At 45.2% G+C, this 14821-nt stretch overlaps 1 protein-coding gene across 1 annotated transcript in view; it reads right to left on the bottom strand.

The window, feature by feature from the left end:
• The window catches only part of ctnnal1 (catenin (cadherin-associated protein), alpha-like 1), a 30959-nt gene extending 16138 nt beyond the window's left edge, over positions 1 to 14821 (bottom strand). Inside the window, exon 1 of the mRNA XM_047018642.1 lies at positions 14431 to 14821. Coding sequence (XP_046874598.1) covers positions 14431 to 14526 — 96 coding nt within the window. The 5' untranslated portion in view covers positions 14527 to 14821. The remainder of the gene's footprint in view (positions 1 to 14430) is intronic.

The following is a 14821-nucleotide window of genomic DNA, read 5'->3' as shown; positions in this document are numbered from 1 at the left end:
CCTGGTACTCACAATTATGCTTGTGTGTAAGGCATGAGTGTGTTCCTGTGTGTGTTTGTGAGACAGCTTTTCATTGTTTATGTGTGTTTAAGAAGTGTGTGTGTGTGGCTAAGACAGAGGGCTTGGAGGGAGTGTATTAGTATTCACAAAGAATAGGCCAGTAGTACTGCAGAAATAAGAATACGTTAGCGATGTTTTCTCCAATGGGGAGATCAACACTAATTAAGATTCTTGGGCACCTTGGCAAATGAGTGTTTTCTCCACACAAGCATCATTAAAATTCAGCGATGACAGTACAGTCCAACATCAATGAAGTACTCGCTCCTCTGGCTTGTCATACAACTCGGTGCTTCCACTAGCTGAGCCCACAACGCTTTGAAACAGAAACTGCAAACTCCTTCCGCCTCCCCAATGCTCCATCCCATTCTGAGACAGTTTACAGTGCTCGGGTGCAGAGAAATGTTTCAGAAAACTAGCGAGGGAGTGCTTGTCTTGTCCAATGTAACGTAATTCCGCCGTTTTTTCTTATTTAGGGGGATTGAACCGAGGTGCCCTTGAAACAAACAGGCTCTCTGCTGGTTGATGCTGAGACAAGGCCGTTCGCAGGAGAGAGGGAAGAGAATAAAAAAGAGATGAAAGTCGCGCTGAATACGCACTTTAATGGATGAACAAATTCTTTCCAAATTGGCTGCGAGCGGATGGGGCTCAAAGCGGCCGGCTGGACGACAGCCAGACATAGAGAGAGAGAGATGGGAGCGTGTGGAAAAAGGCAGGTGAGAGAGACGGGGAAGATGATTAAGATCAGAAAGTGGAACAAGGACTGTGTGTCTGACCTGCGGGAGAGGAGTACGAGGACATATTATTATGGGCCTGCGGCTGTTACTGCTGCAGTCCATCGATGAATACCGACTCCTTCACCACTCCATCTCTATAACTTGGCCTACTCTCTATTTTTTCTCATGTTTCTCTGACTTTCTTTCCTTGGTGGTCTTCCTCATCCTAACCTCTAGATCAGTAGCCTACCCCAAATCAGAAAAAGATTGGTTAGAATGGTTATGACAAAGTCAGGCTTATGAGATATCAGACCATGCCAATTCCCTATTATCCAAAACTAAAAGCCAAACTTCAAGATTTGTAAACACAGACTATCTATCTATCTCTAGACTATCTCATGAATCCCTCCCCCTTTTCCACCAAAACATAAACGGTGCTTGCTTCACGCCAGAGCAACCAGCAGCTACAAACACAGTTTTTGTCCTACCTGGCTTGATCTGTGCACTAGCTCCATGGAGCTCTGCCCTGTGTGAGACGCTTTGGCCATGCATTCTTGAAGGCTTAGCATGCTAGGCTAATCCTCACATTCTACATGGGAATTTTCCTTCTGGTTACCTACTTAGCTAGAATGAGAAGCTATAGGACTAAAAAGGCTTGCACTCAGTGGAGCAAGCCGCTGCCCGAACCTTAAGGGTTTTTCAAAAACAATTGACTGTAATGGGGACAGGAAGGGGAGTCATTTAAGGATATGACTCATACATCTTCTATCAACCCATCTGAGTGATACATCATCATTATAAGGAGGAGGGCAGGGGATTGGAGATAAGATGGGGGGGGGGGGGGGGGGGGCGAGAGGGAAAGTTGGTTAGAGTCTCTTATCAGTAAACACAGCCTTGGTCCACTCTAATGAACATGCAAAAACGAGACAAAAAAGTGCCCAAGAGTATTGAGTCACTGATATCTGAGCAGTTATCTCTCGTTCCCTACTAATGACTAGGATTAGGATTCAAGTTTTAGCTGATCCCAGACCTGTGTACAGGGACATTTCAACCAGACGTGCTTGTCACTTGGTGCTGCTCTTGGCTGCCGGATCCAGACCTCTGATTGGGCGGCTGCTTATGTTGATTGGATACAGATGGCCCTCTTCATCTGGCTAGATAGATGGTTCCGGAGACAAGAAGGGGAGAGTGAACAAGCCCATAAAATACCATCCAATAGATGTCAGGGATATAATAGCAACTGATTGGTGAGAAGGGGTGGAATGAGGATGGCATGAATGGTGAGTGGAAGGTGGCGGAGGTAGCAGTGGGTGGGGTTCTAGAGAATCCCTGCTTAAAAACACAACTGATGAATGTCAAATACTTCTTCCAGGCCATCGGATTTGACGTTCAATATCGTCACATATTTGAGCCTTCTCGGAGAAAAGGGCAAGGCTTTTGGCCAAGCTATCACAGCTGACATTTGAATACGCCACACAATGTGACCTCAGGGGAACCAACGGAAACCAGATCGGTTATCATCAACGAGGAGAAAAAGAAGAAGAACGGCTTCATTGTCAACTCTCGCTCCAGCAACAATCCAGAACTTTCTGATGTGAATCTATTATTCTGTCAGCGATCAATTTTCAAGTTAGGCTAATATACAATTGAGTAGGGACAAATATATGCATAATTTCCATAGCAACAGTAATGGGTAGATTTAGATTAGAGCTGGTTCACGCAATTGGATGAGGTACCTCTGATAGGACATCATACACCGAACACCGTAGGTAGTGAGCCCAGGTTACCCCCTTCTGGGAGTACAGCTGTAGAGGCAGGCATGTGAAGGACGTGTACTCATGCTGCCTGGTCACATGCACCTTCAAGCAGCGAGTTGTCTGCATACACACGTAATATTGCATAGCAGACGACACACACCACACACACACACAACAGAAAAAAACCTTCACACAGGGTGAAAGACATGCACTCATTCACACTCGGATTCTATGGAATACAAACGTACACACGCACAGTGCACACACACACCCACATATACACACGCACACACACACATTCAGCAGCAGAGTACAATGCACTCCTTTCATTCCACCCGGCGCGTGATTTCCAGGGTGGGAGGGAGAGGGAGAGAAAGAGGGAGGGGAGTGGGGGACATTCAGGAGAGACGAACGCCGCAAATGCAACGTGACTGTGGGGGGAGAGTCTCGTCTCTGGCCGTTTGCTGAACTTCCGACGCCAGCCTCACCTCTCTCGGAATACGGGCGTCCGCAGCCCACTCGGCCCAACACGTGAGTCACCGGGGACACGACCCTCGCTGAGGAAGCATTCTGACCAAGCCTGCGGGACTCACCTTGGTGTAGCCCTCGTTCCTGCATGAACAGACGCCTATGTGTCTCTACCATGTGGCCTCCTCTACAGTGCTGGTGCACCACTTTCCTCTGCATGAGTCAGGGGTGGCTTGCTCAAAGGCTGTGGACCTGTATCTGTCACTGAAGGTTGCTGGTTTGAATGCTGGCAGATTTCCGTTTGGGTGCTGCAGTGTCCAAGGTAATTAAGCCCAAAATCACAGGCCTCAGCTGACCCCTCTCTTAACAACAGTGGACAGGAAATGTCTACTGCTGGCTCCAATGTGGTCCCAGGTCAAACAAACCTGCAACAGATGCCTCTGCTGGCATGTTATACCAAACAGAGTTGGTGGGTGCCTCTCCGGGTTTCCAGCAAGGAAGTAAACTGCTATGTCAGCCTCATTGAATCACACTGTTCTTCCTTGGAACCCCAAATTAAATGAAATATGCATATATTTGTTTTGTGAAATCAACAGAGGGTGATACAGAGCACTTTAAATGCCCCTGCATGGAAGACAATGTCGATATTTGAAGTACTGTAGGTGCACCCGATTTATTTTTTCAGGCAGATATGGAACAATTAAATAGTTCCACTGGCATCAAATAGACATGCAAGTCAACATAAATCAAGGTCAACTCAGGAAGAGTCTTTTTGAATGCCAAGGAGTTCACCAAGGAGATCCCTAAAGACTTGTTACAGCATTTTGGTTCTTTAAATAATAAACCAATAAATCTGCCTTATACATCTTCCGTGGATTCATTGTGTGTTGAGCCAATTACCAGTACAACTACATATCCTGACTGTCATTACAGCCTGGCATCGATCCAGGGTTAGGCTCGTCTCTCCTTCTTCAGAAAAGAGATGAACAAATGGTCTATTTAAAAGGAAAATCCCACACTCATGAATCCAACTCATCTCAGAGAGGGTATGCAGCCTCTTACTGCTCAGCCTATGTGTGTTGCTCTCACAAACAGGAGGGGAAGGCTAACAGCAGAGATGAAGGGAGGCGGAAAGCTACAAGAGTGAGGCTGTTGTACGGCCTTCCATCTTCTCCGCCTGAATGGAACGGGGATCCATCAGGTATAAAGGAGACAGAGAGGCCGGGGACAGCCTCGGGGTCGACTCCATGACTGATGGCTCCATCCGCAGCTCAATCAATCCTGGTGTGACGCCCTGGCTTGAAACCTATCACACTGAGCAATACCGCAGCGGACATGGTTTGGTGACTGTGCTGTCATGTTATGCGTGGCCTCGTCCGAGGCTTGATCCACTAAACCACCAAAGGTAATGGCCGTGACCTTAAGCTTAGCAGGCTAATGTGGTCTGATGTCACTCAGCTGACCCGTGGTTGAAATCCCCCTGGTCACATGCGCACTCTGAACCTCCACTTCTCTTCGAGAGGAAGGCATGGCCCCAGTCACATTTCTTTTACCGCAGTGAAAACTCTGAGGAACACGCAACAGACGATAAGAGAGCAGAGCCAACACCGGAACAGGAGCAGACTGGCAGGCAGCTGTGATGAGAGAGATAGACGCAGGAATGGATGTAGGTACACAGTAAGAGGCAAGTGATAAGAGAGAGGGAGAGGGAAAGAGAGAGGGGGGGAAAGAGGGGACAGACAAGAGGACAGTGAAGGAGAAGGGGAAATGGAGGTTGGAGGGACAAAGGGAAGACTGATGGGATGGATAACACAGCGAGAGAGAGAGAGAGACAGTGGACTACAGTGGGTTAGGTCAGAGAGGGGAGATGAGAGGAGATAATGTGGGGCTTAGTGGAGTCTGCAGTGTCTCTAGTGAGGTTGGGGGGGGGGGTGAGAGAGGGGGCACCCAAGGTGTGGCAGGGCAGAGGACACAGTGGGGCTGGGAATCCATGCACAATTGATTAACAATGACCACAGGAAACACTTAACGACTCATCATTTATGGGGACTTTTTATGACACTGACACTGACAGAAATCCCTGTGGGATTAGAACAATGCTTCCATTGAACATCAAGACACCACACTTCTTGTAGATGTAAATTCCCTGTGGCGCTTGTAATATTAGTACGGACTCTTTCCATGCCGCGATTAGAGGTCTTGCATTGCTCATGGGGGATGTTAGCAAATCTGAAAAACGTTTAGATCATACGAAGTTTTGAATCATCTTCTATCAAAACCATATCAACACATGTTGTATGTACACTCAATTCATCCCCTTTCATAAGCAATGTCACAGAGGGCTTCACAAATGCCCACAGATCAGCACCTTTAATCAACCGAAATCCTCAGACACAAACACAAAATGTTTTCTTCTACAATTTATAGTAGTCATGCTCACAGCTCTAATAGACTTTTCTAGAAACACTTTTCCTATGAAATACAAGAGGGAAGCCCAACTGCAAAGCTTCTAATTTATTGATAAGTGGCTACTTATATAGCTAGCCATGCATATATAATTCATATACCCCATAAATACTGAAGCAGGGCTAGATTCTTGTCTACAGGACCAGTGTGGGCATCTTTAAGGGTTGGAGGCATGTCAACTCAGTGCCAAAGACTTAACGCCACTCTCAAACACATCTGTTCAAGTGGTAAGCAGTAAAGAAATCCGTTTTTGTTTTGTGGACGATTATGCACTTAAAAAGGGACAGTGAACAGGAAAGAAACGTCAAGTCAAAAAGTTTCGCAGAACACAAGGAGGGGAAGAGTATCGCTGTCTATCTACTCTAAAATAACCTTTTGGGAATTACTGCCTGTGCCTGTTTGTTCAGTGAAGGGAGGTAATGGCTCTGGCCTAATAAGACACTTCACACGTCCTGATTCTCCCCACTGTAGACAGACAAAGCAGGACGTTTCACTTGTAGCAGCAGGCCTTTTGGGAGGCCAGACAAGACAACTAAGCAGTGGGATTTTTGGGAATATAATATAACTGAGGAAAAGAATACGTCTGCGGCTGTGGTTGGTTCAAAAAGTCAGTCTTTTTGATCCTCTAGTGAGATAGCTGCAGCAAAACACTGCAGAAGGACAGCCTGACCGGACATATTACATCAAGGTGAGGTCTCTCCTGTGACACGGGCCTTTGCTTCATTTAACAGGACGACTTTCTCCCTCAACAGAGACGGTGTTTAAGTACCTTCCATTTTCAGTAGACCAGAACTCACTGATTTGACAAGACCTGGATGGCTACAGCTATGCAATTATAGAGCGGAACACTTCCATTACCCAGTCCCATTGATTTAGATGAGCAATTACTTCAAGGAGGAGGGGAAGGATGCTTTTAAATGTGTTTGTATGAGGCCATTTCTATCCCAGTCTTCCCCCAAAGGAAATGATCCAATACATATGATTGGGCCATCCTTTAATTAGATAAACCAATTATTTAAAAGGTCATACACTGTTATTGAATAAGAGAGCAAATAAGTTGTGCAGGACAGAGTTGCCTACTAGTTGTTTATACTGCCGTTTAAGACAGCCACTAAACACGCCAGGTGTGGTTAATGGTTCCCCGGCATGTGGCTTCCTTAGAATCAACTCTTAATTGATTAAACATTAATTAATAATTGAACTGAATTGAACTCTTAATTGACATGTGACCAGGGTGAAGCAAACAAATCCAAGCCTACACTGAGAAAACTAACCGTCCTCATTGATTAAAAAAATAACCACTGTCGTAAAAAACATCATTTTTATTACATACAAATGATCAAATGATCCATAACTGATTTATTCAGTTGAGTTAATCCCCTTCACCTGATCTCCTAACTTAACCACCTTTAACATCTCACAACAACATGTCCCATGGAGAAACTGACCCTTAATCTAAATACTTGTCACTTGGTTCATTGTTTGCCGTCCGGGGTAATTATACAAGCCTCACCACGCAGTAATCCCCCACGTCTTGCCAAGTCAACCGCAAAAACATCCCATCAGTCTTCATGACTTGTAATTATAAGTAATGGACAAACACCAGAGCCAAGCGAGCAGAGTGTGAAAGTGGCTTAAGACGGCTTCCCAGAGCATGAGCACGCTCTTGTTGAATCATTGAAGAGGATGGGAGATGGCCGTCGTTTTTCTACCTGACCTAACATGCAGTGAGAAAGCCACATTCATTCCTGCGCTGAGCTAAAAAAAAGGGATGTGTTTGAGGGTGATAGGTGAGGCAGGGAGGGAGAGAAGGCTTTTGTCACTAAGGGATTGAGATTGAAATCTAATACAAACGGGAGTGTCACGCGAGAAGCTCTGTTGAGGCTGTGTTTTCTCCTGAGGGGAACCTGACAGTGAGCTGAATTATGTTGATGAGACACCCTGGGTTTTCTCCCTTCCCCTGTCACTCTGCTCTCCATTTCTTCAGAGATCAAAAGCCAGATGGAAGATAAGATGTCAGGTGTGGGAAAAAGGTAACATGGGTACATATTATCCCCGGGGCATTAAAGAAGAAGAAGAAAATACTTCTGAGAGGTTCTGTGACGTCGTTAACATCGTAGAACTTGAAAAGTGAATGATTACATCAATATATCACTCTGAAATGGGTACTATGCCAAAGATCAAAACCTAGAAGCTCTACAGGAAGAAGAGAAGCCTGATAGATGATTCATAGATGTAGGAGAGATAGGTGAAGTTCGAGTCCTGAGGGAAATGGCAGTAACTCATACCTGGCAGCCTGGTGAGTTTCCAGCTCCCACACTTAGAGACTTTGCCCTTTGATCCTGGCGGAGACGACCCTATGGGATAGTCGGTAACACACAACACGCACACACCAGAGACAGGGAAACAGGAGCCCGGCAGAGGAATGTGGGCCCCCCCCCCCCTTTTGTGTCCGGAATGTGTCTTGTCACAGACACTCTCTTTCACTGACACACACACACACTCAGGGGAAAGGGAAGCCACTTTCCCAACATGAGACATACCCATGCTTTCCAGCGTTTTAAGCACCCTTGTATCCTACAGGCCTTCTCTGATCCCTGTAACTCAATCCTGAGGGGGAGCCCCTATATAAACATACAACACTTCAACCCAAACGTTTTCATGAGGTGAGACATACGTTACTGTATTGAATATCCGCTGTATATCATGCCATCCCTTCTACGGTAACAGTTTAGATTGAGATAGCTAGGAACAGTTACGTTCTGCTAGGTTTCTTATTCTTTAGACAACAAGTTGTGTCTTTTTCACCTCTACAACAGCTTGGAACTTGAGTGGGGGAAGGTGAGAGAGGGACTTTAACTTTAACTTATTAATAGGCGGCTTGGTCTGCATATAAAACTAGTGGGGCCGGGCTGTGTCACTTTCGCTCTAAGCCAGCTGTCAGTCCTCGGCTCCAGCCACCCAGAAGGAGCTAGTGACAGGCTGTAAACACAGTGTCCTTGCGGACCCCAGCTCCCACGCTGAACCTCCCCCCCTCCGCACCCCTGACACTGTCATCAGCTACTGCTTAAAGACGAGAGGAATGTGCAGCTTCGGTAAAAAAAAATATAAAAAGGAAACCTGATTGACGAAAGCAGGCGGGGAGGCAAGGTAGAGGAAGCTGGTGGGTTACACTAACCTGGATCCTCCGGCTCGGCTTTCCACAGGGCTGTATAATTAATGAGGTGAGGTGAAGACACCTGGTTCTCAAAGGGTTTGGGGAAAGACAGAGCCAAGCAACCAAGACATTTTGACAACCTAAATGGTGACTTTATCGCACATTCGTATACTACGTATACTTGTTATACCATCCTCCCACACCATGGGCTTACCTGCACAAGCTACAGGCCTACAGAGTAGCCCATTCTAGTCCAAGTACAAAAAAAAGCCCCAGGAACTTTACTTGACTAAAGACTTTAAAATACTGAAATGCTTTATGCTGAGGGGGCAGGGGCAGATTGGACAGCACTGAAGACCGCTACTACATAGCTTGTCTAAAAACAGATTTCAGAGAAAAAAAAGAAGAAGAAAAAAGAAAGTAGAGATGCAAATCAATATGGCTAGCTGTAAATGTGAAGATGGAGCGGAAAGATGTGGAAGATAGAGGGGTATATGACTAAGAGGATGCACCAAGCTCGTCTGTCCTTCTTCTCCTTCACACTCTTTGTTCCATCATGTCAGACTTAAGGTTTTTATAGAAATCATTATCAAGAGGAGGGAAGCCAAGGACAGCTCTGAGAAAGCAATTAGCACACACAAGTAAAGAGTCTGCAGAATCAAGTCACGTGGGTATAGAGGATAAGATCAGACTTGTTACACTTGTTAAAGTTTGGAAAGCTGGCTACTGAGAAAGAGTGAGAAGGAAGATAGAGCAGGAAGGGAGAGAGGTGGGGAGGGAGGGAGGGGACAGAATGGGGGTGATCCCTCAAAGTCACAGAGAGAGGTGTTACCACGAGAGTCAAATACATCAAATGAAAAGTCTGGTGTATCAGGAGAATATTTCTACTTTGGTCATACCTTGTTCCCATACAGTCGGAGGACTGTATGGGACAGCAGTGGACACTGCTTTCAATATATGGTGCAATTGTAAAGGATGACACCAACATGGTACTTAAGGTATTCGATCTACGATACACCAATGGCTGTTCAGAAAAAGAGGGATCACAAGCAAACGTGATTGCTAACAGAAACCCGTGTGTGCGGACAGATATCCTAACAAGAGGACATTAATGCATGAATCGCACAGTCACTGTAACCCTGAGGGGCGAAGATGTGAGGCTCTGTTAGTTGAAGGGTTGGGACCCACTTATTTCTCCAGAGAGTTTCAGTTTGGAAACGAGTCAGAGGAGGCTCAGGGTATGAATGAGAATCAGACAGTGAATATGGGGAAAGGTTATTAGACGTAAATCAGCTTGCAAACAGAAACAATAACATCTCTCATCAGTTGAACAGGTTGCTTCAGACTACTGTCTGGCTTTCTACTGGCTTTCACCGCCAGCCAACAGGCATGGTTTACCAAGTAGAAGGGCATGACACACACACACACCGAGAACCCCCCCACACGCACACACAAACATACATCACACAGACATACACACTACTTATTTATTATTTTCTACTTTCTAGGTGAGAGAAAGTACCCGGACACACACACTCCTGGGATTGTGCGGCATATTAACCAATGAGAGGTCACCAGATCGACAGGAGAGAGATCCTTTTATCCCCACTTTAGAAGCCTCTGGTTGGTAATGACTCCCTGGACAGTAGCAGTGGGACGAGAGCTGGGGGAGGACAGAGGGGAACCAGTGGTCAAGGGGAGGGGGAAGTGAGCGGGTGTGTGTGGGTGTAAAATCCATAAAGCAAGCTAACTAAAATGTTCTTTCATGACTAGGACCTCTGTAATAAAAACACATTAACTAAGGTGTTTACGGAGTGGTCCAGTGGTATCAGCAACAATGGAAGTACGCTGGTATTTCTACCTGCTATCCTTATCTCTCTTCTGCACTGTACGAAATACACCAGCAACTCTAAATAAGACTTTCTCCACTCTCTACTGTAATACTATGTTGGATGGGTATAGCTCAGGTGTATAGCATTTAACTGCTATAAATCTATCTGAATGTTGCTGGTTCAAGTCCTCCTCTTGGACTCCTGACATACTTGACTGGCCTTCTGTAGCTTTGAGAGTGCAGTTGACCGCCTGCCTGCGTCACCCAGTCACAAGTAAGCTCATTCACACAACAGGGTGACTCAGTTTCACTGTGATTCAGATGTTTTCAAGTCTGACCCGATGGCATAATCACACCGTGTGGGGACAGTGAAGACATGCAAGCGCCCAACAAGACAGAAGGGTCTGAAGCCAACCAAGGGGCCCTTCAGAAGACAACGCAGGCTTCAGATAGCTGGTCGGACATCAGCTGTGAAGGATTTTATGAGATGTGGTACAGGTCCACATCTACATGCTTCTGTTAGCAAAGCAAACCTCACCACAAGGGAATGCAACCACAGACCAGCATGCTAGACCACACACATCAAAACAGTGCCTCAAAGCACACGTACACACACACAGCCCTGTACCTGTCCCTGGAGGTGTTTGGTGTTATTCTTTCAGTGGTTCTCTAATAAAGGCAGAGTCATGCCTCTTTATTATCATCACTGCCGTAAGAAGCAGACCAGCTAGGCTAATGTACCTCATCCCTCAAAATAAAGAACACTTTCACCACCTGGTTGTTTATCATGTCACTCCACCACTGGCCACAGAACATTACAGGGATTACCTCTTAATGCTTCCCCAAAAATTTCAATTTCAGATAATTTTTTATCCAGGGATAAAAGTGGCCCTCAGCCTATTTCCTTGTCGAGAAACAGTGCACATGTAAAATGTTGACAATGAGGCCTTTTGTGTATGCTGAAGTTTCAGTCAAGTGGTTATCTAACCAAATGAGAGTTCTAAGCAAAACATTTTCTGAACAACCACTCACTCAGACCTGACCCGAAGGTTTGAGTTTGGTCATAAATCTTCTATTCCATTCCAAATTGTGAGCAAAAAACATTCTGTTTTATTCTCCTTTAGTAGCAGTTTGGGGAAAAAAACTGCAGAGTGGCAGCAAACTTGTGCAAGCATGACAACTCAACTTAACAAACCAGGACAGAGAACGGATTTTCCCAGACCCAATTATAGCAGAAAACCTTTTAAGAAAGCTTGCTTAGTCCAGCAAAATGAAGAAAAAAAATATGTAATAACGAGGCCTAGAGTGTCACAAGTATTCAGGTTCTCCTCGATCAGATCAAAGAACCAGGTATAATTTTGGAACTTTTTCGTGCCACGAGACTCCTAACCAGTGAACAAAAACACCCATATAGCCATTCACCCATAGACCACCATGCCTGTTCGAGACAGGGCTTAGGTATGTTTTACCAACACACCTCAATAACCAAACCCAAAACCAAAGCTGTTATTTGACTGATCAGGACTTCAAACAGAAATAACACAACAGTAATCAGGATCTGACAGTTAGAGAGGCTACATTATTGCTAATGACTCCACCGATTTAAAATGTTTGAAATCAGTAAAGGAAAAGGCTGCAGTAAACACTCATTGAATGCTTTTGATTTTAAACTTTCTTTCTGCGTGGTGCCTTGAGGAATAGGCTTTAAAACCAGCCACCATCAGAGATCATCACTGCCATTCATTTGCATTCACATTCAGGCTTACAGCTGCACTCTGGTAGTAGTAGATTCCTATGACACAAGATCTTGATCTTGATTAATGTACTTATAAATAAAAAGGGAAATGATGCAGAAAAGGTGGCCATCTTTGAAGGGGGTTCTATAAAAGGCCTAAATGATCCTAGGACTTTTAAGGGTAGACAGACTGACAGACAGAAAGTCAACAAGTCAGACAGACAGGGTACACACTGGTTGGAAGGGTGGGACTGGTGGGCTGATTGTGGGTGTGTGTGTGTCCGGGAATCTCCCAGGCCTATAATTATACTGTGGTGGGAGTGAGGCTGATAACAGTGCTGAGCAGAACGAGGGATTGGGGTGGGGGGGCATTAGGGGGGAGCTAGGACACCGTCAGAGATCAGCGCAACCTTCCCACACAGGACTTTTACCAGTGACACTGCCCATTCATTTCCTGTCAGACCATCACTCACTAGGAAACACACGCACACAAAGATCAAGATAGTCCTTTAATATGACACACACCGAGATCACAGATAGACATTTCATTTGACACACGCGCACACACACACACACAGATCTCCCACAGCAGGGCCAGTGAGTAGACCCAATGACATCCCGCCCTCTGCATTAACAACAACATCAGCAGATTCAATATGGCATTCAAGAAGTTACTGGAGATTCTCTGGATGTCGAACCAGTGTTGCTATGGGGATGGAATGACACATGCAAATAACTATTTGACTTTCGCTCATAACGTTACTTTGTCCTTGGCACTGTCGTTAAGAAACAACAATAAGATGTTCTTTCCACATCGTCTCCACCCAGGGACAGAGAGAATGCTGCCCTACCTTCACCTCACAGGTACACCACCAATGTATAGCAATAATAAATCAAGACTCTATAAGATTATAGTACAGTATAATTAAGCTTATGGAGGAAATTGTACATGTGATCTGATGGGTGTTGAGTATGGATCTACAGACAGTCTATCATTAAAACAACTCTGAGCAGGTGATATAAATGTATAAAACGTAACACCATTCATTGACCCTGAATCCTACAGCAAGCAGATCTCAAGTGTTGTAACAACAACGCTGTAAATACCGGGAGTCATTCTGTAAGTGAGGCCAAAGGAACGAACACCACATGAATGCACCAAGGCCATGAAAGGACATGAAGCACCCCTATTCTTGGGAAGTGGGGGTGTCCATCCCATAGGAATGATCTTATTATCCTAATGGAACAGACCCAAGTGAAAGAGGGGACCAAACTGCCTGGGCTGTTAGGGGGAGGGTCAGGGACAGGGACTGGTATTGTTTGGAGTTTGTTGGCCCTTCAGCGAGGTCCCCCTCTTCTTCAGTTGCAGCTCTTCAACAGGATGACATTAGCATGAGAGTTCCCTTCCTCCTCTGTCCAGATCTAACCAGCCAACCAGCTCTGAACATGTGAGTGGATGGAAGTAAGCTGAAACAGCATGTGTATTTGCCACTGATGTCTCTTAATGACAAAGATGACTCTTTCCATGTACTGTGGAAAAGTAGGCTACTATATTTGTCTTGTTTGAAGCACGAGCTAAAATAATAACAAATCAGTTTAATTGATCAACACGACTTTCACTTTTAGCCTTGGAACCATGGCCATTGTTACTGTGTCAATGGGAATGAGAGACTTGTTGAATAGGTGAGGAGGCCAACACGTCATTTTGTCATGTTTATTGAAAAACAAAACACGTGCGTCAAAATACCTAACTGAGGGGGTGGGGTCGGCATAGTTCTGTTTCTTAGTCTTGGGTCAAAATGTGTTTGGAGAAAAAGTACTTTTACCACAAGCAAGGAAAAACTGTGTAATAGAGACAGTGTAATAACTGTAGCCCCGTGATCGTGCCATAACACATAGCTCAAACAATGCAACAGCGACTAAGGCTCAATGTAGGCTAATAACAATACTAAGTAATTAGGCCATTTCGTTGCTTCTCGGAGTTTAAGGATCAACATTTTCAAGCCTCGAACATGCGTTGATCCCGACGTAAACAAACACAAGCAGAGCCTATTACAAATCGGTGAAACTTGATATCCTACTTGACCGCGCAAAGAGGACATACAGGCATGCATTAACCTACACCATAGTCTCTACATAAAACAAAATGCGTATAGCAGTTTAGGAATTAGACAGAGAAACGTGACTACAGTCGTTGATCAGAATTAAATAAAGTTGAAATAGTCTCTGATCGCACAACTTACCTGCGAGACCAAAGGAATAAGTGTTTGCTCCACCGATCGAGTTTTGATTTCCAGACCGGAATCGAAGTTCCCACTGCCGCAAGGAGATGAAGCCATTCCCGCCGATCTCTATGACACAATGCTTTACTGAGTTACCGCTACCTGGCAGTTTGTTCCAGCAAAGTATCTTCACTAGGCTAGGAGTTACAGCTATGGTGGTTTTTAATTGGTTGATTTTGTTAACGCTCTTTGATGAATGCGCCAGGGAACAACACGTTTTAATCCACTCGTTTGCGGTTGTACAGCGTTCGGTACGTCCGCTAATGTCCATGTAGTTTACTCAACTATGAAGAGGAGAGAACTGCTGCAGCAACTAGGAGAGTGGGTTGGCTAACCAGGAGACCAGGACACA

Source organism: Hypomesus transpacificus, chromosome 4, assembly GCF_021917145.1.
Source record: "Hypomesus transpacificus isolate Combined female chromosome 4, fHypTra1, whole genome shotgun sequence".
NCBI classification, from domain to species: domain Eukaryota; kingdom Metazoa; phylum Chordata; class Actinopteri; order Osmeriformes; family Osmeridae; genus Hypomesus; species Hypomesus transpacificus.
The sequence above is the reverse complement of the archived record's forward strand: the minus strand, read 5'-3'. Positions and strand labels throughout refer to the sequence as shown.